The following is a 21,926-nucleotide window of genomic DNA, read 5'->3' as shown; positions in this document are numbered from 1 at the left end:
CAGAGGGAGGGAGAGTTTCTCATTACGGGGACAGGATGTGGAAGGAGACAGCGTTCTGGGGCATTAGAAATAGCATGTACAAAAGCACTGAGATGAGAAACATCTAGTGTATCTAGGGAAGATTTAAGTAAGGAATATGGGGGAGAATAGTTGGAAATGAGACTAGAGAGGTGAATGTTGTCAGGCCCGGGGACTTTGATTACCTTGCAGTTACATAATAGAGAATCATAAGAGTTCAGGCAGGAGAAGGACATGATCACACTAGTGATCCAGAGGTAATTCCAGAGGCCACGAATGGAAAAAATCGGAATCATAGTATAGTAAGATTATAGTGCGGACTGACAGTGATTCATGTTTGATGCCAGTGATAAAATGGAATAACCAAAAATAAGATTCATGAGCAATACCAGTTTACCAGCATTAAACTAAAATCTCCTGAAATACAACTGCTCTGCTTTAGAAATGACTGACTGCAGGGTGTCTTCTGTACAGCGAACGTAATTAGATTTAATCCTAGTAGGCTAAGCTGAAAATAATTTTAAGAGCATACTAGAGAAAATTTCAAATAGCACAGTATGAACCAAACCTCCAGGAACCTACAGTAACAGACAAACACCAGCCTGGCATGTAGTAATCAGAAAATCTCTTAAGTGGAAGATATTCTGTAGAATGTGAAATACATAAAAAAGCTGACATGAAAATTATTCTCGGTCTTGAAAAAGGTGATTACAGTCACAACCCAAAGGACAAGTTTTATTTGTGTACTTGGTGAGTCGTATAAACTTAGACCTTAAGTCACAGACACACCAGTATTGTTCCCACCCACAAGTTGTGATACGCCTTTATGTCCTTACAGATGCCAAAAAGGGGTAATTACATGTGGGCCACTGGGGACTGCTATATACAGATTTCAGTCCGTAGGAGAAAATCTCTCGACTTCTGATTTTAACATCACTGCTGATAGAGGAATAGAGGAGGGGTAGCAACACTCACCTCTTAGTAGTCCCATAAATTGTAAAACCACGCATGTCGAACTGTATACAGTAATGACACCTATGGATTTAAAAAGCCAACAGGCAAAAAATTTTCTAACAGAACTTCAAGAAGTAAAGAACCATCAACAGTTACAAAAATGCTTTTTTTTTTTTGTCTCAACCAAACAATTGAATATTTGAGAGCTTATAGTATATTTTTCTCCTAAATTATAATTACTGATTCTGTTAGTATCATACATAGGCAGGATCACATATGGAAGTTTATATAAATCTTGTTGTTTCGGTGCATTTCACATTATCAAACTGAGTATGCATATTCTTGTTAACTTCCTACTGCCTCTAAAAATGCTGAGTTAAAATAAATTGGTTAAAATGCTTATATTATGTGAAAAAGATTACATGAATTTTTAATATAGCCTGTTTTATCTCCATATATCATTATTTAGCCTGAGACCTTTTATTCGTTCACAGTATATTTGAACATTTATTTCAGCATTTAACTATTTAGAGTTTTAAAGGCTGGTGCTTTTAGAACTGAAAAATGTAAGTCTTAGAACAAGCAATTCTCTCAGACATGTTCTTCAACTATTATAAACCTTCTATGACAGTTGAAACCACAGTTCTGGCCCAGAGCCACATGGTATAATTAAGATGTTTCTTGGGGTAAGCTAGAAATTTGAAATTAACCTGACTTCAGTCTCTCATATTTTATAGTCATACTTTTGGGGAGACATTTGAAGCTACTGAGCTCTGAAAATCCATATGATATAGAAGTATATTCTGAGATATGAATTTGAATGTATTTCTGTCTTAAGATTACTTTTCCCCTATCTTTTAGTTTCTTCCAACCCCCTTTCTTCCTGTAACCACACTGTTTGGCTTATCTTTTCCAGATAATCCCCTTTACTAGCCTCTTCTTTGAAGGGATAATTAAACTATGGATAGCCAGTAGTTAGGATAGGTAGAATAAACAGCTCCCAGAGAGCATTGGTGCATTCCTGAGTCCCAGGTTCTCTTTACAAACTCCTATAAGAGGAGTTAAACATGCAGTATTAACATGGGAGCATCAGAGGTAATTATAGTGAGATTGCCCTGAATTTGAGTGGAGCAGTTGACAGTTCTATATGTCTAGGTGTGTCATCCAGAACAACAGTAGTTGATTATACATACCTAATTGAAGGAGTTCAAATAGTTTTCCTTAGAAAGAGATTGTTGTTTTATATCTCCAGCTCGCTGATTTTAAAAGCTTTCAACTTAACTGACAATTTAACCTGGAAGAAAAGTATCTATAGATTGCCTAATAGATTAGAATATCATTAGACCATTAGCAGTGATTAATTTCTTGCTTGATGACTAAAAACATGGAGTAGAATATTTTTATGCAGATGTTTTTTATATGGTACTTCAAACTATTTGCCCCTGAGAAGTGAATTTGACATTTCTAAAAGAACATGTATGTTTGTATACAAATTAACACTTAAATACTATTTATTAAATTCTCCTGTGAATCTAGAACCTGTGCCCCCCAGAGAGCTTATGATTTGCTCAAGTTAGATCATACAGGTACACCTGAAATAAATTGAATAAGGGAATGTTGGCAGTTCAAGGTGGGGTGAAATTCTGGAGGACCATGAAAGCTAAGAGTTTGGATCTAATGCAAGAGCCAGGCGCTAGCTCTGCATTCTAAACCAGGCAAATGATATGAAGGAAGTGAGATCTTTAAAACATCATTTAGGCAGTTGCAGAAAGATGAGCATAAAGTCATAACTATAGTGGTAAGTGCAGTATAAATGAAGAAAGAGACTTTTTCAAGATTTATTTCAAAGAAATGCATAGTTTATTGTGGGGAGTTTGGACATCGGGGATTAACAATTAAAGAGTCAGATCCTTAGGAGTTTGAACCTGGGTGAATGGAGTTATCTGTGAAAGACCAAGATAACTCTTGGATGCCAGTTTTCATGTCATCATCTTAAAGAGCGTAGGTGATACTATGAGCGGAGATAAGCTAGAAGCAGCCAGTAAACTTGGATGTCTTAAATAGTATATATATACATTTAAAGTTGTAAGGGAACATTGATGGTGAAGGAAGCATGGATATTACCTTTTAGACCATTACTTAGCAGTATCTGAGGTATTCGATTTAGAGAATATGGCCCATCATTCTAGGAAAGTACATCTGAAAATCTAGACTTTGAAAAGATAAATTAATGAATAATTGCATTTAAAAGGATTCTGTATTTTCAGCAGAATTCATCATAAAGTTCATTTTAAATAGCTGGACCTACTCATTTAAAAAAATATGATTTATCAAAATTTATTTAGCATGTAACCCTCCCTTTAGGGCTGTACTCATTGGGCTGTCTATTCAAGTAATGTCTTTCTTCCAGAGCAAAAGATGCAATAGGTAAAACAGCTAGTAAAATTTTTTTTTAAAAAAAATGTTAGCAGTAAAAATCTTTTCAGTGAGGAAAAATTCAATTTTTAATAACCATTTATACATAGTATCCTGTGACAATAAAACTGACTATATTCATTTTCTACACTATTTCATTATTTCTAACAATTCATTCTTCCTCCTCATTTATAGGTGTATTTAGCCCGAAAGGAAGGATCATCTAATGCATACATTTCCTGGAAGTTTGAATGTGGGTCAGTTGGCCTAAAAGTAGATAGCATTTCCATGAGAACAAGTAGTCAAACCTTTCACACTGGAACAATACAGTGGAAATTGCGATCTGATACAGCACAACTAGAACTGTCAGGCGGTAAGCATTTGACTAGAGAATTAATCGTGAGTGTGTATTTAACATTCTGAAAAGTAATTGTACTTAATTGAGAGATAGTTTCGAGTTTTTCCTACCCAAGAATTATTCATAGTATTGCAGTAAAAAAAAATTTTTTTTAATTAAAATCTGTATAACTTCATTCTAATAGAAGGGCTTATGTTTTTTATTGTGAAACAAATGGAAGGAGGAAAATCATTTGTTTCAAAGGACACATTTCCTCCATGAAGATTAATTTGTATTTATATTTTACTTACAAGTAAGGTATATAAAATTCATTTTAAAACTATCTGTTCTTTAAGTTACCAAAAGCAAAGTGTTATTTTTTTTTTCTTCCAACAGATAAAACTCTTCGTTCCTATCATGATTTTTCTGGTGCCACTGAAGTTATTTTGGAAGCAGAATTAAATGGAGGAGATGGTGATGTTGCTTGGCAACATACCCAGCTGTTTAGACAAAGCTTAAATGACCATGAAGAAAATTGTTTGGAGATAATTATAAAATTCAGTGACCTTTGAGAACCTGAACATTATAGAAAAGCTGGCAATAATCAAGGACTTACCATGTTCTAAATTAGTCTCTTGGTTCTGTGCATGCTTAGATGGCAGTTTACTACTTTCTGCTAGCATATTTCTTTGCTGGCTATCCATCATGTAACCCTCGTAAAAATATGTCTTTATACTATGGACCATAATGAAACCTTGAATTAAAATCTCCCTTCCATATGTGACTATAATTTAGAAAAAAGGTCTTATTGTCCCAATATGAGGTTTTAATCTAAAAGATGTAAGTATGGTTTTAAAAGTAAAATAAAGGTATTCATGATGAAATGCTATTCATGATTATGATAAAATCTTAAGCTAATAATTTGATATTTTTTGATCAGTCATTCATTTCTTCATAAGTAATTGAATTAGCTTTCCTAAAATTTTTAATTTTTAATAAATGTGAAACTGTAGTATCTCATAAGTTATAATGCATGAAAAATTTTATGATTGAAAATACATAAGCATTTAAGAAATAAAATGAATTATTTTGCTTTATATCTTTTTAGTGGTTACTTTGCCTAAATAAAAACCTTTGATAAGTATGCTAAACATTGAAAACTGCTTGAATGGACAAGAGTTATGAAAGATTTAACATTGACCACATCAATTCAAAGATATATTATAAATCCATATGTAGATACTTCAGAAAATGCTTTACTTTTGAGTATTTTATCTACCTCATTGAAAAAAATATTCTGTCTTGACTTTGAAACCATTTAACTACATTACATGGTATTTATATATCAACAAGTGTTTTTTGTATATGTTCCGTATAACCTCTTCAATTAAATTTAGTGACTGTTAAGCATTTGTGTGCAAAAGCATTGTGACAGCACTGTGAAGGAGGCAGTGGTGAAAAAGACATGGTCACTGTCCTCTGAATGCCTTTGTGACGTTCTGCAAAGTGAGTTCTCAACTCTTCATACAAGATAAGTGCATCCTCAGAGATCCTCACTCTGCAACTCAGTGGAACATTCATATGCATTATAAAATATGTACTAAGATCCTGAAACAAAGTTTTTATATTTGTTTTGATTGTAGTCAAACTCAGTTGAGGATCACTTTCTTGCTAAAAAGTTGCATTTCAAAAAAAAAGTAGTTCAGGTGTCTGTTTTTATAGCATTGATTTGTTAAAGAGAAAAAGTAGTTGCACAGTTTCCTTAAATTTATTTTATGAGAGTTTCAACCCTGATATGTTAATAGATGCTGTATTATACAGAAAAGTTTGGAAATGGTACAGAAGGTATAGGGAAAACAGTTCTCAATAATGTATAAAGCTAAGTGACAGTATACTGGTAAGGCAAAAGTAATGGAAAGATGGGCTGTTACTACAGACCTACTCAATGAACTGGCACTAATATTAGGGTCCACTTTTTATAGCAGTCATATAGGAAGCTCATTTAACAGCACATCTTCTGTTGTGACTAAATTGTGAATGTAAAGCACTGAAGAAAACTACCACGTTCTTGAAACATGCTGTGATTGATTAGCCTTCTACTGCCATTGCTCATTGTTAAAAAGAATTTATACCTTGATTTCAGGTCAGATCCCATCATGATGAATTTTACAGACAGTCTGTTTTTTATTGTAGTGTTTTTTTTTTTTTTTAAGTAAGTTCTTGCTGAAAATCACATTCTCAAGAAAAACAAGAAAATACATCTGATGCTTTGATCGATTTACAAGGAAAAGTACTTTGTATTAGGCAGGGCTAGAAAACACTTCGTCATGGACTTTTGGCATTGGAAGGGTGGTTAGAGATCATTTAACCCAGACTTCTCACTTTTCACTGAGAAGACTCAAATCCAGAGAAGTTAAATGACCTGTCCAAACAATTCAGTGGATTAGTGACATAGGCAAAATTCACTTATACATCTCAGTCTTTCCTTCTGCCGAGTTACAGTGTTACAGTATTATAGCCCTGTTGTGTGGGTTGCTGGTTTAGTGGGTGTTTCATGAATATAGATACTTTGATAGTAATGTTCTATTTGAGGAGATATTAAAATTGATTTTAGAACTAATGATTTTTCTAACTAGTTTTTCTTGAGAATAAATATATTGCAATTTGATGATCAATTAGATATGGATACTTTGGTATATGTGTAATAATTTTTAAAAGTTTTGTTTCTATACAACACAATAAATTGTGTTTTGATTTTATAGTCAGAGCTAATACACTCATAAGCTAATCCAGGTGGTATTAATTCCTTAAATACTCTTGGAGGAAGAATAAGAGTAAAACCAGCATAAGTAATAATCGGTTTTATTTCACTTAGCACGTATTCAGTCACATCTTTATATTGACCAAAATGGTACTTTATTTCCTATTAGAGATTTAGAATGGACCTAAATTAATAATGGCCACTTTTGAGTGTCTAATAAGTGTCACTGACTTCAGGATCTCATTTGATCACAATGGTGTTGTATAGTAGGTAGTGTATCTTATCCCTATTTTTCAGATGATGAAGCTGACAGACTGAGAGCCAGTATTTTACTACCTGTATGTCAGGGTCATTCCTTAGTCATTGCACTAACCCAAGTAAAAACACTCAGAATTTGAGACCTTGCTTTCAATTTTCACTTGCCCTGAGATCAAAGAAATTGTAGCAGCAAGTAAAAATCCATAAGTAAGCAAGAAAGAGTCTCTGTAGAGCTAAAATAAATATAAAGTCTAAACAGTAAATCCCCTATATACTGTAAGAGGTCGTATGGGTTTGTCAGTCTATTATTTACCAATTTTAAATGTTTAAATTATTAAAGCCAGTTTTGTTAAAAGTTCAAATAATATAAATTGCTGCCTTAACTTCCCACATTTTACCTTTTTCAGAAGTAACTGCCAAAATTTTTATGTGTCTTTCTAGAGCTTTACTGTAGTTTTTAATACTCATGTATATATACACAAAATCAGTTTTCATATATTTGTTTTCTTTTTATGTAAATGGAAGTGCATTTTCTTATTAATGTGTCTTACTTAGAAATCTTTCTATGGTCAGTCACAGATAGGCCACATTTTTTTTTTTTAACTTCCATAGTATTCCTTTATTTACCCATTTCCTTTTTTACAGATATTTAGGTATTTCCCCCTTTTTTTGTTATTGCAAACACTACTGTATTGAACATCTTATACATAATTTATTTCACTTAGAATATATGCAAAGATAAGTGCATTTTAATTCTTACTATCTACTCTCAAATCGCCTTCTAAATGAAGTACACCGATGTACACACCAGCAGTAGTACATCAGGGCACCTATTTTCTCCCATTCTTGCCCAAACCGCATATTGCAGTTGTGGCAGCTGGTCTCCAATGAGCCTCATCTGGCTTTCACGTCTTCATGCTGTCACTTCCACATGAAATTAGAGCTTGCCCGTGTGTCCGATAGAAATAGTGGAAGTGACCATGTGGTACTCTGAAGTTTAGTCATAAAAAGCCTGCCTTGCCCTTGAGAAAGTCAATTACCATGCCATGGGGCCTCAAGCAGGCCTGAGGAGAAGAACCAAGGGCTCTCTCCAACCTCCATCACCAACTTGCCAGCCATAGAAATGGATCCTTCAGCCCCAGTCAGTGACTATAGCTTCATGAGAATGACACACCCCAAGTTAGATATGCACAGCCAAAACAATACTACATTTGTAATGCACAAAAATGAGACTGATTTTTAAGAGGCTTTCGTAGTGATTTGTTTATGTAGCATTAGATTACTACTATGGGTTGAATGTTTACATCTCTCCAAATTTCATGTTGGAATTCTAACCCCCAGTGTGATGATATTTCTAGGAGGTGGGCCTTTGGGAGATAATTAGGTCATGAAGGTGGAGCCCTCATGAATGGAATTCTCATGCCTATATAAGAAGAGACAGAAAGCTTGCTTCTCTCTGCTTTCCACCACATGAGAACAGTATGGGAAGAGGGCCACCTATATACCAGGAAAAGGGAGAGGGCCTTCACGAAGAACCCAACCTGATCTCGGACTCCCAGCTTCCTCAACTGAGAAATGTTTATCGTTTAAGCCTCCCATTCTGTAGTTTGTTACTGCAGCCTGCACTAAGATAATTACTGAAATCGCAGTGCTATTTTTGCCAACCCGATGGGTGAAAAAATATCTAGTTTTAACTTATATTCCCTTGACTACTTGTGAGACTAAATGGTTTTTTATATGTTCATTAGCCATGTTTGTTTTTCAAGTTTTTTATATATGCCTATTGGGTGGGCTCTTTGTTTTGATGATTATTTCTAATAGTCAACTTTTTATGAATTGCTTTCCTTCATATCAGCTGTGCTTGTTTAATGATTGTAATGTCCTCTCTATGAGAGCTCTAATAAGAACTTTTCTAGACATCTCTTTTATTAAAGAATTCACGTTGTTTATCTTGATTTCCCTTTCATGTTATTGGTTTTCCTTAAATGTTTGAGCAGGTGTATTTATGACTAAGGAATAAGCTGGTAATAACAGATAGCTGGCCTGAGTTTTCTCACTCCTTGTGTAGGTAATTTCCTCACCAGCTCCCTCTCTTGGTTGGGAGGACTGACTACAGAACAGTGCAGGGGATGGGTGCGGCCGGCCAACAGTGAGCCCGAGGGCAGACATGCTGGTGCTCTCACACCGCATCTCTTTCTTTTTAGTATTCAAATGTTTCAGAAATTCTCGTTTTCCTTTATTTTTTTCATAGGTAAAACATTTACACAATTCCAGAGTCAAAACTAATATAAGGTGGAAGCTCTGAATTCTTGCTTCCAACCTTGTTCTCTCTGTTCTCTATTCTCTTCTCCCACCTGCCACACCTTCGTGAGTAACCACATTTATTTATTTTGGTTCATTCTGCTCTCTCTCTCTCTCTCTCTCTCTCTGTTTCTCTCTCTCTTTCCAATATAAGCAAAACTTTTCTCCCCCTTTCTATTACCACAGAAGCTGTACTATTCTACACACAGTTTTGCACCTTGCCTTTTTTACTTAATATGTCAGTGTGTTTGTAATGGCAGCAGTTGTCTGAGCCAGACTAGTCGTTATGCTTCCTTTAAGACAGGACCCGTATTCCCCCTTATGGGAATTAAGGGGACCATAAACCCCACACCTTCTGTCCTCACCAATGCTGAAGCCTAGTGTCAGTCACCATTTACTGTAATACTTGTATTACTATTCCTAAAGAATTATTCCTCTGTTGTCATGTCTAGCATGATTGAAAAATCAGAGACAGACTAAATGGGTTGCATGGTTTTATTTATTCATTTATTATCACCTATTAATTTATTATCACCGATAGTCACTTCACTCATAAAAGCTATTCTACTGTACCTGTTGCAGTTTTTGACTGCCCTAAAGGAATGTACTGTTTTATTTGTGTATATTTCATTCAGGTTTAAAGTAATTGCTTTATATTACAAGTTGCTTAAAGCAAGACAATTTGATATGTTGAATAGCTTGGTGGGAGGAAGTTGAATTTTCAGGAACTTAGAATTCATCAGTAACTTAAGATTGTAGGAATTATTTTCATTATCAATTATAAAATGTAGGGGACTTACTTTTTAAATCTTTAGTCTATAAATTGTAAGTTTCCCCAACTACTTTCAATTTTCTCTGAGGCAGATGTATTCAGTTCTTTTTTTTTGGTCATCTTTGAATCCTTGTGATGAATACTTCCCAGAGTGCTTTGTAAATGTCACCATTGCATTTTGTGACACTAGACCTGCACAGTGGCTAGCCCCCTCCACAGCATTCTCACAGTTTAAAAGGACTATCATTATTATCTGCAGTTATTTTTTCCCAGATTTCACATATTGTTACTATATTTTAAAAATTAAAAACAAAAAACAGGGAAGTACAAAGAATGATATAACAAAACAGTGTACTCTCCACTCAAGTGAAATATATTAATAATTTGTTGTATTTGCTTTATTTTCTAAGGAAAATCAAAATAGCACCTATGAAGTTAAAGTTCCCTGTGGACCTTCTTTCAGTCTCATTACCTTTTCTTCCTTCCCCAGAGGCAAAAATCAGGAATTTAGGGTTTATGTCATGGTTTTTGCTTTTACTATGTACATACATAGTAAAAGAATACATGTCCTATAATTTACTTTTTCAGTCATTTGCTATGTCTTTGTTGATACAGATTTTAACTTTCTTAACTGCTGCATAGATTCTATCATTTAACAGTAACCACAATTCTCCCTGACCAACCTGATGGATATTTGCTTATTCTTGGTGTTTATTACAAGCAGTTATTAATACTATTGCAACCAATGCTATGTATATCCTTGTGGATAAGTGCAGTTTCTCTAGGATATATTCCTAGAAATAGAATTTCTGAGTCATAGGCCGTGTGCTTTCCAAATGTATTGCCAGTTGTTCTCCAAGATTTTTAGTGCCAACTTACAGTGTTAATTGGCAGTTTACTCAAATTCTTGCTTCTCTATGTCGTGGCCTACATGAAGTTTTGCTAAACTTCTTAATATTTGCTATTATCATATGAGTAAAACAGTATTTTGTTGCTTAACTTGGTATTTTCTTGATTATTGATGAGTTTGAGTATTCTTTCACATTTGTTAACCATTTGAGTTCCCTATTCTGTGATTGCCCATCTTGATATTTTGCCCCCTTTTCTATTGATTTCTTTGTTTTTTTTCTCACTAACTTTTAGGTCTTCATGTATTTGGCTTGAGACAGCAATTATTTGCCTGTTATATATTTCTCTCCATATGCAGTCCATCTTTTAATTATGTTGATGAAATGGCCAACAAATATATGAAAAGATGCTCAACGTCGCTAGCAATTAGGGAAATACAAATCAAAACCATAACAAATTACCATCTCACACCTGTTAGAATAGCTATAATCAACAGGACAAGTAATAACAAATGTTGGAGAGGATGCAGAGACAAAAAGGAACCCTCATACACTGCTGGTGGGACTGCAAATTGGTACAGCCACTATGGAAAACAGTATGGAGGTTCCTCAAAAAACTGAAAATTGGCCTACCGTATGATCCAGCAATCCCTCTACACGTATTTACACCAAAGACTTGAAAATTCATATCTATAAAGATATTTGCACACCGATGCTCATAGCAGCATTGTTCACAATGGCCAGGATGTGGAAGCAACCAAAGTATCCTATGATAGATGATTGGATAGAGAAGTCGTGGCACATATATACAATGGAATATTACTCAGCCATGAGAACAGATGAAGTACTGCCATTTGCAACAACATGGATGATCTCAAGATAATCATGCTAAGCGAAATAAAGCCAGACAGAAAAAGTTGAAAATCACATGATATCACTTATATGTGAGATATAAACCTAAAAGCAACAAACAAACAGGACAAACGGAGACTCATGGACATGGATAATAGACTAGTGGTTACTAGAGGGGAGGAGGGAGGAAGGAGGTAGACAGGGTAAAGGGGATCAAATATGAGGTGACAGAAAAATCTACCTATGGGAGGTGAACACACAGTGTATGTGTATATATCTTACTGTTAACGTGTATAGCTGAACTTATTAGATTTCATTAACCAATGTCGCCATAAAAATTTATTTAAAAAAATAAAAAATATATAAAACAAAATAATTATGTTGATGATTACTTGTCAGACAGAAATAACAGGACAAAAAGCCACCTCTACAAGATCTATTTGGGAATATAACAACTGTTGCCAGCCTTACTAGGAAAAGGGCTTTGTGCAAAGAAAAGTAGCAAAGCAGTATCTGGTGGCAATAAAGAGTGGTGTGTTAAATTCCTGGTGTTCTTGAAATAGAACACTGAATAAAATTCCATGTGCAATGGTAGCATGCTTAGACTTTGGAGAAGTTTCAGCTTACACGTAAATGCTTGAAAATGAAGCCATTCTCATGCCAAATTCTTTGGTGGAAAGAATGACTGTCATCTGAAATGTTATGTCATCCCTTGCAGATGTAAAAGACTACAAAAAGCAAAGAGAGCCTTTGATCTTCACTTAATAAATAAGGGACCATCAAAGCTTTGGTGCCGCTTGTAAACTTAAATTTGAAACAGATTAAATGCTACAGGAGAATGATGGTGGGAGAACTTTGTAAAATGAATTACGAGGTATTTGAATTTCAAAAAATAAAATTCATGGTGGAAAAAAATGAGTGTGCCGTAATTTCAATTGGATTCAATTTATCTCACAGGATAAGGAGTGTTAGTACTGAATGACCGGTCATGCAATCAAGTCACGTGTCTTTGCCACTGAGGAAAAATATGGTATTTTTATTTATAAAATACTATTAGCCTGAAAATGCCAGGGGAGCACAGGAGTTGCCCAAAAAGATACAGTGCAAACCTAAGTACCATTTTTTCCTTATCCAGGTGTATGGAAATGTGTGTGTCCACTGAGGCATCACAGGGTTCCTGTTCTGCCTAAACGGCCCGCCAAGGGCTGGAGTGCTCTACCCCCTGCCCTCCTTCTCCTCTGAAGAGTTTTTGATGCAAGTCCCTGGACCCATGCAGGAGCTGTATGAATGCCTGCTAACAAATATGCATGCATATTAAATAATCGCTACTCCCAAAACATTCAGTGGGAGAATGGAAATATTCTTCTTTTGATTTCTCGGACTCTGCTCTCTACATCATAAATCATGATATTTTTGGAAACTTCACTTTGCTTTGAGAGTACGAGTTAATTATATTTCTTAGTTTGAATGCAGCGAGTGTTGTGTTTAAGCCTTATTTTCTGGTTAAAAAAATATATATGTGTATATATATAATTTTGATTTCACTCACTGCAGAAGGAATTGCATACAGATTAAATAATACTTCTATTTATGAAATAATTCCACTTTAAACTATTTGTGAATATATTACAATGGGAATACATAGAAAAAGAAATAACAAGCATATTTACTATTTCTGCTCTTTCCCTCTTGTAATGGTAATCTTTCAGAGCATAGAATTTTTCAGGCAGTGTTCCCAGAGTGGGGACTGTATTACATCATCTGAGGGGACATTTAAAATGCAGATTCCAGGGCTTCATGCAGGAGATTTTAAGTCAAAATTCTTAGGTTGAGGGCAGGGAATTTCATTTATGAACAAGTCTCTGATTCTTAAATGGACAAACATTTGAGAACTACTATTCTAACCTAATGCCCTCATTTCTATGTTGAGGACACTGAGGTTCAGAGAGGTTAAGACATTGACCCAAGGTCACTCAACAACTTAACAATTTCTTGCCCAGTGCCTAATACTTGGAAGCCTCTACTATTGCTAACCCGTCTCATTCCCACCTTTTTGCCAAGGTGTGACTAACATGGGATTGCTTTGTTTTGTTGTTTCCCTTGCATCGTTATGTGCTAGCTGCTTTTTCTTTAATTTAATGGAAAAGGAATATAATTTTTTCAAGTTCTCTTTTCTCAACTCTTAGAGTAGACCAGGGTTACCTGCAGAGGTAGAGGGGAAGAAAGAAAAATGGTGTTTTAGATTAAGAGACCCACTCTTTAGGTCCTATTTCACTTTGAACTCACTGCAGTTTGTGTTTTACCTCTTCTCTGCTGACGACACAAGATGGCAAGTCCTTGAATGCCAGGAACTATGTACCATTCTTTTTCGTTGCCCCTCCTACACTTAGCACAGAACACAGAAGGGATATAGTAAGAGACAACAAAGGATACACAGATAAACTATAGAATGAAAGGAACAGAAAGTGAGTTCACTGCCTCGCCAGTGAACTGCTACTCTTTGGGGGCGTATTTATCAGTTTTGCCTGGGACACATTCTAAAAGTTTTGCTCCCATTGTGTTGTGGATTCATGTATAAACTTGTGAAATGCCATTAAAGATCTGCTTCTCAACTCTTTATCTTCAGAGAGCCGTCTCAGATAAATGGATATCTTTTCATTCTGCCTTAAGTCACCGGGACTTGCTCTCAACTCACATTCTGGTTTCTTTTCTGATTGTATCTATCGGCATAATCCAAACTGGCTTTCTTTTACCCTAATCAGTTAGGTAAATGCTCATCTATTAAAAATGATATTAATATTATCTAAATTAAAATCTATGGTTGAAATAATCACTGGGACACTTGGACAGCTAGTGGCATACACCACATCTTAAAACTTTTTTTCGTCATGGTCAATTCTTATCCATTTTTTGGGTCTCCTTTACCAAAGAGGGCCTTTACCAAAGCTCCATTTTGACTTTTCTTTCTAATTTTACTATTTCTCTCATAGAGCTGAGCATACTCATAGTCTCTCTCACAAACCCAGACATAGATGACTCCCACAGTTGGACATTATCCTGATAGCTCAGAGATGGCTGAGCATCTGTTTCATGTCTCCGGCCACACAAGGTCAGTTTCCATGCAGCTATCCCATTGCCATTCTCAAATACAGCCCAGTCTCCACGATGGCAACCTTCTGTTAACTCTGTATGAGCCTCTTGATGTTCATGACATAGTTGATTCAGTCATTTAATAAAATATTATTGACAGCCTGTTCTGTGTTAGGTATTGTTTTAGGTATGGGGAATATGGCAATGAATAAACAGACAACACTCTTTGGCCTCATGGAATTTATATTGTAGAGAGGGAGATGGATTTTAAGCAAAGTACATACATATTTAGATAGTGATACATTCCAAAGAAAAAGATATTTGAATATTATTTTGCCAAGACACAAACTTAGACTAATAAACCAGTAATGACTTGCTTGGCTAATAAATGTAGCTGACTGTCCAGCCTCTGAATGAAAATGACTGGCAATTGCATGTGGCTTTATTGTCTACACTCACCCCAACCTGACAGATGATGGTTACAAGGGGAACTCAGTACCATCCATTACCATCTCTTGCTGTAAGCACTGAATAATTTAGGCTGTGGATTTTGCACAATTCCTTGAGGTAGCTGCAAGCATCCCCCTTTCTTCACACCGGTTGCCCACACATCTATATGTCCTCGGGATAAACCCAATGCACCTTTTCTCCATACAAAATACTTCGCTTTTTCATCTGTTGTGTTAGTGATATTAATTGTGGCCCCACCTCTAGAAAGACCAGCTACTACTGGTGTTGAACCAAACATCAGGAGGAATATTGCAGTGAAACTCAGTGTTTATCAGCATCTCGCCATCTCTGCCAGGACCAAATTTACTTACTTGCTTTGGTGTCAGTTCTAGTGCAGCCACTTTATTAAACAGTTGTAGAGCTTTAAGCAAGTTCCTTCTAAGTCTATGTTATTGTACCATACACAGGGATGATAATTCTAACTTTTCAAGAATGTAATGAGAATTAGAAATATTATAAAGCATTAGCACGATACTTGAATATAAAGGACTCAATGCATGGTAGTGGTCATTATGATTGCTCCCTCTCCCCAGAGGGCCACAGTGGCCAAATCACACCTTCTAGAATTTTGGCCTTCGCCACAACTGCTTAGATACCTTTCTACCCATTCACAATTTTGCTTCACCGTTAACATCTTTTTGTAAATTTGCAGTTCTTCAAAAATGTAGCAAGAAAATCAAAAATGTTGAAGAAATTTGAGCATGCAATAATATTTAATTAACTCGAAAACAATTAAAATGTTGGATTTTTTCTTATAACTTTTTATTATAATATGTGTTAAAATACAGACAAGAAAAATTAAAATACAGATAAGAAAAAATTACAAATCACCTGTAACCCCATTGCTCAGAGATAACCATTGTTTAGATTCTGGTATTTATCTTTATAAAAATAAAGATATATTTAAAATTTTTTATATCTATTTTTTTAAAACATAGAATTACATCATGTGTAATGTTTTGTAATTTAAATGTGTTTGTGAATTACAATGTGCTTTTCATTATTTTTTATGATTGTGTAGTAACCAACTATACAGATTCATTGTAATTTGAAGCAAACCAATTTTGTGTTGGGTTTTTAGTGGCTTAATTAGCTTGTTTTGGTTTTTGCCATTTTTTTTTCAAGACAGAGGTAAATGACAAGAAAAGGCAGCTTTTAGCAAATATTTTTTCGAAAGTGAAAATACCCATAACGTGTCCTAAGATAATAGAGATTCAGTCTAGTTTTCCATACTTTGTTTAGCAACATCATAGCGATGTCATCAATTCATTGTGACCATTACCAAGGCGCTTAATTCCTCTTGTCCTCCTTCCGTCATTGCTGGATACTTTCTATATGCCAAGTATTATAGTGGTCACTGAGAATACCAGCCAGCCTTCAAGGAGCTATTTGACTCCTCAGCATAGGACTAATATTTGGGAGGGAGTAAATATTTAAGCAAAGACTTTAAAAAGACATTTTTGGTTTTAACAAATTAAATCAGCCAAGTTTTGTGGTACATACATAATTGTTATAGAGGTGTTCTTTAAGTTTAAATCTCAAATTTATTAACTAGTCTAAACATATAGAACATAAAATGTACCGTTTCCTAGTCTCCTTATTTCCTACATATTATGTGCTAAAGACAAAACAATTTTATTGATTCTCTCCATGTAACATAAAGATTAAGTAAATATTATAAGAACTGGAAAAGGCTTGCATAATCTATGGCAAATATGTTTGGCATTGCAGGATGACACTAATTTTAAAGAGGAAATGAGATTAAAATAGAGCCTAATGGGTAAACATAGGCCTGGTGGTCCTGGGTGCTGCCTGTTTAGCATAGATGTAGAGTTTTCGATTTCCACAATTCAGAAATCCACATTAAGCCGAGTACACTGGCCTCAGTGAGCTGTTTTAAAGATAATATGATTAACTCAACATTATGCAAGATAGGTGTAGCCCCAATTTCCTGACAAGTTGCCAATGTGGGCTAAGATTGAACCCGTTGATTGTATATTGATAAGATGTAAACAATGTTCATTGTAGAGGAAAGTAAGATTTCAAAGGTACAGTTAAATCTCAGCTCTCTGCAATAGATGTTATACCTGTTATTAATAAAAAGTAAATATGTAATAATATAACTATAATAGATTGCTTCTTTCTAAACTAATTACTGAATGAATTGAAGAGGAACCAATTGGAAGAAATTCCACATATTTTGGATTCTTATAGTTAATTAAATTGATCCATAACCATTTAGATGAACCACCATCATCATAAATTTAAGGTATTCCGCACCAACCCAAAATTGAACTCCTCATCTTCAATTGATTCTCTCTCCTACCTTTTCTATCTTAATTGGTAACGCTACCTTATATGATGAAACTTTATCAAGTGCTTCTTGTTGATTGTTTTTTAAAAACATTTCTGTCTTCCACCCATTCTTTTCTAAACTCACAACATGATCTTAGCCCTCACATTTCTTAACTGTTTTCTGTGCCTCTGGTATCTACCTTTTCTAAGATAGTCTGCATACCACTGCTAACATGATATGTGATCTTTCTAAAACATTCATTTCGGCAGATCAATACCCAGTTCAAACTTGCCCTCAATTCCCCATGAGTTTAATTCCTGGCTCATAGTAATTTGTTAAGAAACGTTGAATGCCTGATGAACTAACTCACTGATTGGTTTCCAAAATGTGAGGTTTTGGTTTGGTTTTAGCTTGAACATGTGATCTAAGAAGGTTGAAGTTGTTACTGTACTTCTTTCAGGCTATTTTTATTTACAATTATTAAATGCACTGTGGCATTGGAAAATGATTGTTGGTAGTGGAATAAACTAAGGAGATTAAAGCTTTAAATACACTTATATATTGTGAAATTATTTGGAGTCACAATCTAACTTGTGCTTCATTAAAATTTGAATCATCCACAATGTGTGTTTTTAAGGTGAAGAAACTGATTTCCATAATCCTCACTTGCAAATCAGCCTCATTATTTTCTATATCCCTGTGTATGCTCAGCCCTTCTTCCCATTCTTTTATTTTTAGACCCAGCAAACCTGTCAATCATCTGTCTGTGAGCTGCTCATGAGCAAGACCATCACTAAACAGGATTGTAATGTTAGGGTTTTTGGCTCCTGCATAAATGTTTGTAAATCAGTTGAATACATTGAGCTTGTGGAGTTTAATCATTATATATTGAAGAGTTTTACATTAAATGTTAAATGTTTGCATTCAGAGCGAAGGACTTTCTCTTCTTCCCCATTTACCCCATGTAGGATTTGCAAAGTTGGGATACTTTAACTTTAAGCAAGGTTTAATAAGAAATTTAGATAAATTGTATAGCCCAACTCAAAATAACACATATCATCAGAGTACACAAATTGAACAAAACCTGTGAGTTGGTTGAAACAATTCATAGGGTGATGCTGGTATATTGTCTCCCCTCAATTATCCCAGTTCATAACCATTGCTATTCTTTACCAGAGCTAGGTTTTAGAACTCTAAATATTAGCTGATAGGAGAGTTTTCTCTTTCTCTCAGCTTAATTTTGATAAGTACTTCTGAAGATGTATAACTTGCTGATCAGTGACTGCAAATGAGAAAAATGATGTAGATCAGCCGGATCTATTCTGGCTAATATTGGACGATGCTGGATAATTAACTCCTGAATAATTGGCTGTAATATGCATATTTCTTTGGTTCGCAGTCAGAAGCTCTTTATGCTCTTCTGATTGCACTCTCTAAACTTTCTAATTGTAGCCTGAGTGTCAAGTTGCCCATGTTCCAAGCAGACTGGGAGGAAATGTGGGAAGTTAGCTTATGTTTCAAAGTTATTTAAAATGTGTATAGCTCTTTTAAGCTGTGGTAAACTATTCTTGCCAATAAGCTAAGTTTAGCATTTCTCTCAATGTGCTGAATGATGTTGCTACTGTAAATTGCTATTGTGTAGATTGGAACTTTAAAGAGCAATTATATGTTCAAAGGGCTTTGAGCCAAGTTCTACTATGTTTCTCAACAATCTAGCCAGTGTGATGCTACTAACGAAGTTACTCATTCTTAAGTACGACACTCGTAGCAGAATCTGAAAAGACTCAACAGTGACCTCTAAAAAAGTTATTTCCTGCTGAACTGGAAATCGGCAGGGATGTATGATGTAACACATGAAAGATGCAGGGATTTCTTTGCCTCGTAGTGCGCATTATTTTTAAAATCTTTTATTTTAACACACGGAGCATTGTCTTCTTCAGAAGCCTTTTCTGGTTTATTTTAATATTATCAAGGCTGTTTTGCTATTTGAATTAGAAAATGTCAAAAAAAAAAAAAAAGCGTATGTGATTGATTTGATTCCATTTGTACCAAACAATGAAAAACATTGAGGCAGTAATTTGAGGCATAATTGGCAGAGATTTTTGGAAAAGTTATACATTACAAGGTGTTCTTTTTCTTTCTTTAAACAAACCAATAGTTCTGTTATTTATAAATATAGGCTCTACTTTTGCCAATGGGTTGTGTTCCATAAGTCTGTTTTGAAGTATGTTAGTGGAAAGACCAAAAACTTTTAAATAAGCCAGACCTGGTCAAATCTTAGTTCTATCATTTCTTAACTGGATGAAGTCCCTTAACCTTTTAGAACCTCTTTTAACATGTGTAGAAAAGAAATAATGTATTTTCTACTGAGTTGTTAGGTAGCATAAAGAGAATATATATTAAATACAAAAGATAGGGCTTGTGACATAGTAAGTATTCAATTAATAACAGTGATAGATTAGCAGTAGTAGATGTGGCTACAGTTGTTTTCAAAACTTGGAATTAACAGCGGAAATATAGGTTACTATGCTATGCATAATAATGAGTTTTTGTGGAGCAGCCTGGAAATCCCATATTTAAAACTCAGGCAAACACGATTTTTAAAAAGTAAGGTTCAATTCCAAAAAAAAAAAAAAAAAAGCCCAGATATTTGAGACAAGTTTTTAAAATTTTTATAATTAAATTAGCGTAAGCCTATGGGGAAGAATATGTGGTTTTACAAGCTTAAGAAGTTTTGACTAGAAGAAAACCACTGAGAATATGGGCACTGAAAGTTTAAACTGCCGGTGTTCGAGAAGAAGCAAAAGGGACAAACTTTCATGTTCATAGAGCTTTAGAGTTCATAAATTTGTTCATATACATTGTCTCAGGGGTCATCCCACTTTACAGATGGGAAAACGGACTCAACCAAAATCACTTGCCTGAAGTCACACAATAATTTAACAGCAAAATGGGAACTAGAATTAATTCACTTCATTTATGAAAACATTTGCTGAATCTATGCTAATAATTGGGACGTGGAAATAAATACATCTCCCACAGCCACCTTCTCTTCCCGCCATCACATGCAATCTAGGTCTTCCGCTCCATAATTTTAACTTCCCTCTCTATTTGAGACAAACAAGGCTCCCTTCCCTGGATGGCTTAGAAACAACGAAAAGTTATCGCTCACAGTTTTGGAGGCTGGAAGTCAATGCCAGCATGACCAGATAAGGGTCCTTTTCCAGGTTCCAGACTTCTCTGTTGTATCCGCACAAGGTGGAAGAGCTAGGGATTCCTCTGGAGCCTCTTTTAAAAGAGCACTAATCCCCATCATGAGGGTGGATCCTCCCAAAGGCCTCACCTCCTAAAATCATCACATCTGACATTAGGATTTCAACATATGAATTGGAGGGGGGTGGGGGGGGGCGACGCAAATATCCAGACCACAGCACTTCCCTACCAGTGCACGCGCATCCTGGAAGGTCTCAGAACCAGAGATTTCTTGTTACACCAATGCAGAGTGCTGCTGGGAATTCTAGAAGGTCTGCATTGCTCAAGTGTGGGTAATTTGGTTGGTTGTTAACTACATAATAGTTGGTCACTGACAAATTGTTGATCAGGTACACCTCAAAGCACCAGAAGTTAATGTGTCTTATTCTAAAATGCTGGAACATTCTGTGATTATCATTTTCTTTCAAAAGGCTTTTAAAGTATTTTAGAAGTTTGAAAAACCATGAAAAACTTTGTATTCTAATTCTGGAGAGTTCTAGCACAAGTTGAAACAACATACAGACAAATGTCTAGGGTAGATAGTTTTTAAGAGCAGGAAGTATGGCTTAATTTTTTTTCTCCTTTTGCAGTGTTCACAGCATTTTAAGAACAGAGTCCACAACTAAATAAATTGGAGTTCTGAGGTTTTCAGGATTCAGACCATGAATGGGTTTTATTACTTTATCTAAAGCATAATATATTAAGTTTCTCTCCCAATATCCAAAAACGTAATAGCTTTGTTGAACTGTGTTCTCTTTCCCAAAAAGAAAATTCTAATTATCTCAAGCACTTTGATTCAACCACTCAGCAATTTAAAGATGGGGGATGGTGCTACATTTGGTCTTAGTTTCTGCTAAGAAAGGCTAACGTCCTTTGTTAGCCTCATAAAAACTCCTATGGATATGAATCTTAATAGATTTCAGTTCCGTTCTATTTTCACATTCCTGCTTGTCCTGAGGGAGTAGTATAGTTTGGTTATTGTTGGTCTGGCATGCAGCTGGAAGAAGAATGTGGAGTTTATGGGAGTAGGGGGCCTCTCTGCTTGTTGCTGCTGCCAGAAATGTGTATCTTGCAACTCGTAGGTTTTGTGCAAGACATTTTATAAAAGGAATCATGCACTGTTAGTGGGTATAAGGGAGCCCACCGAGATTGGACTTACTTGTGTATAACTTACTTTGTCAACAGAAAGGTAGAAAGATTACCTATATCCTGGAATATTTTCTTGTCTCTTCACTTCTCCCATTCTTTTGAAATGGCCTGAG

At 35.2% G+C, this 21,926-nt stretch overlaps 1 protein-coding gene across 2 annotated transcripts in view; it reads left to right on the top strand.

Moving 5' to 3' along the window:
• The window catches only part of NGLY1 (N-glycanase 1), a 49,957-nt gene extending 45,134 nt beyond the window's left edge, over positions 1 to 4,823 (top strand). Inside the window, exons 11-12 of one of the 2 annotated variants that reach the window (XM_036218855.1) lie at positions 3,583 to 3,760; positions 4,121 to 4,823. In XM_036218855.1, the coding sequence (XP_036074748.1) occupies positions 3,583 to 3,760; positions 4,121 to 4,296 (354 nt within the window). In that variant the 3' untranslated portion in view covers positions 4,297 to 4,823. The remainder of the gene's footprint in view (positions 1 to 3,582; positions 3,761 to 4,120) is intronic. The other variant, XM_036218856.1, reaches the window with a different exon arrangement.
• The last annotated feature ends 17,103 nt before the right edge of the window (positions 4,824 to 21,926 follow it).

This window comes from Rousettus aegyptiacus, unplaced genomic scaffold, assembly GCF_014176215.1.
Source record: "Rousettus aegyptiacus isolate mRouAeg1 unplaced genomic scaffold, mRouAeg1.p scaffold_m13_p_4, whole genome shotgun sequence".
Lineage (NCBI taxonomy): Eukaryota > Metazoa > Chordata > Mammalia > Chiroptera > Pteropodidae > Rousettus > Rousettus aegyptiacus.
Note: the sequence above shows the minus strand (reverse complement) of the source record. Positions and strands in the feature narration are given on the sequence as shown.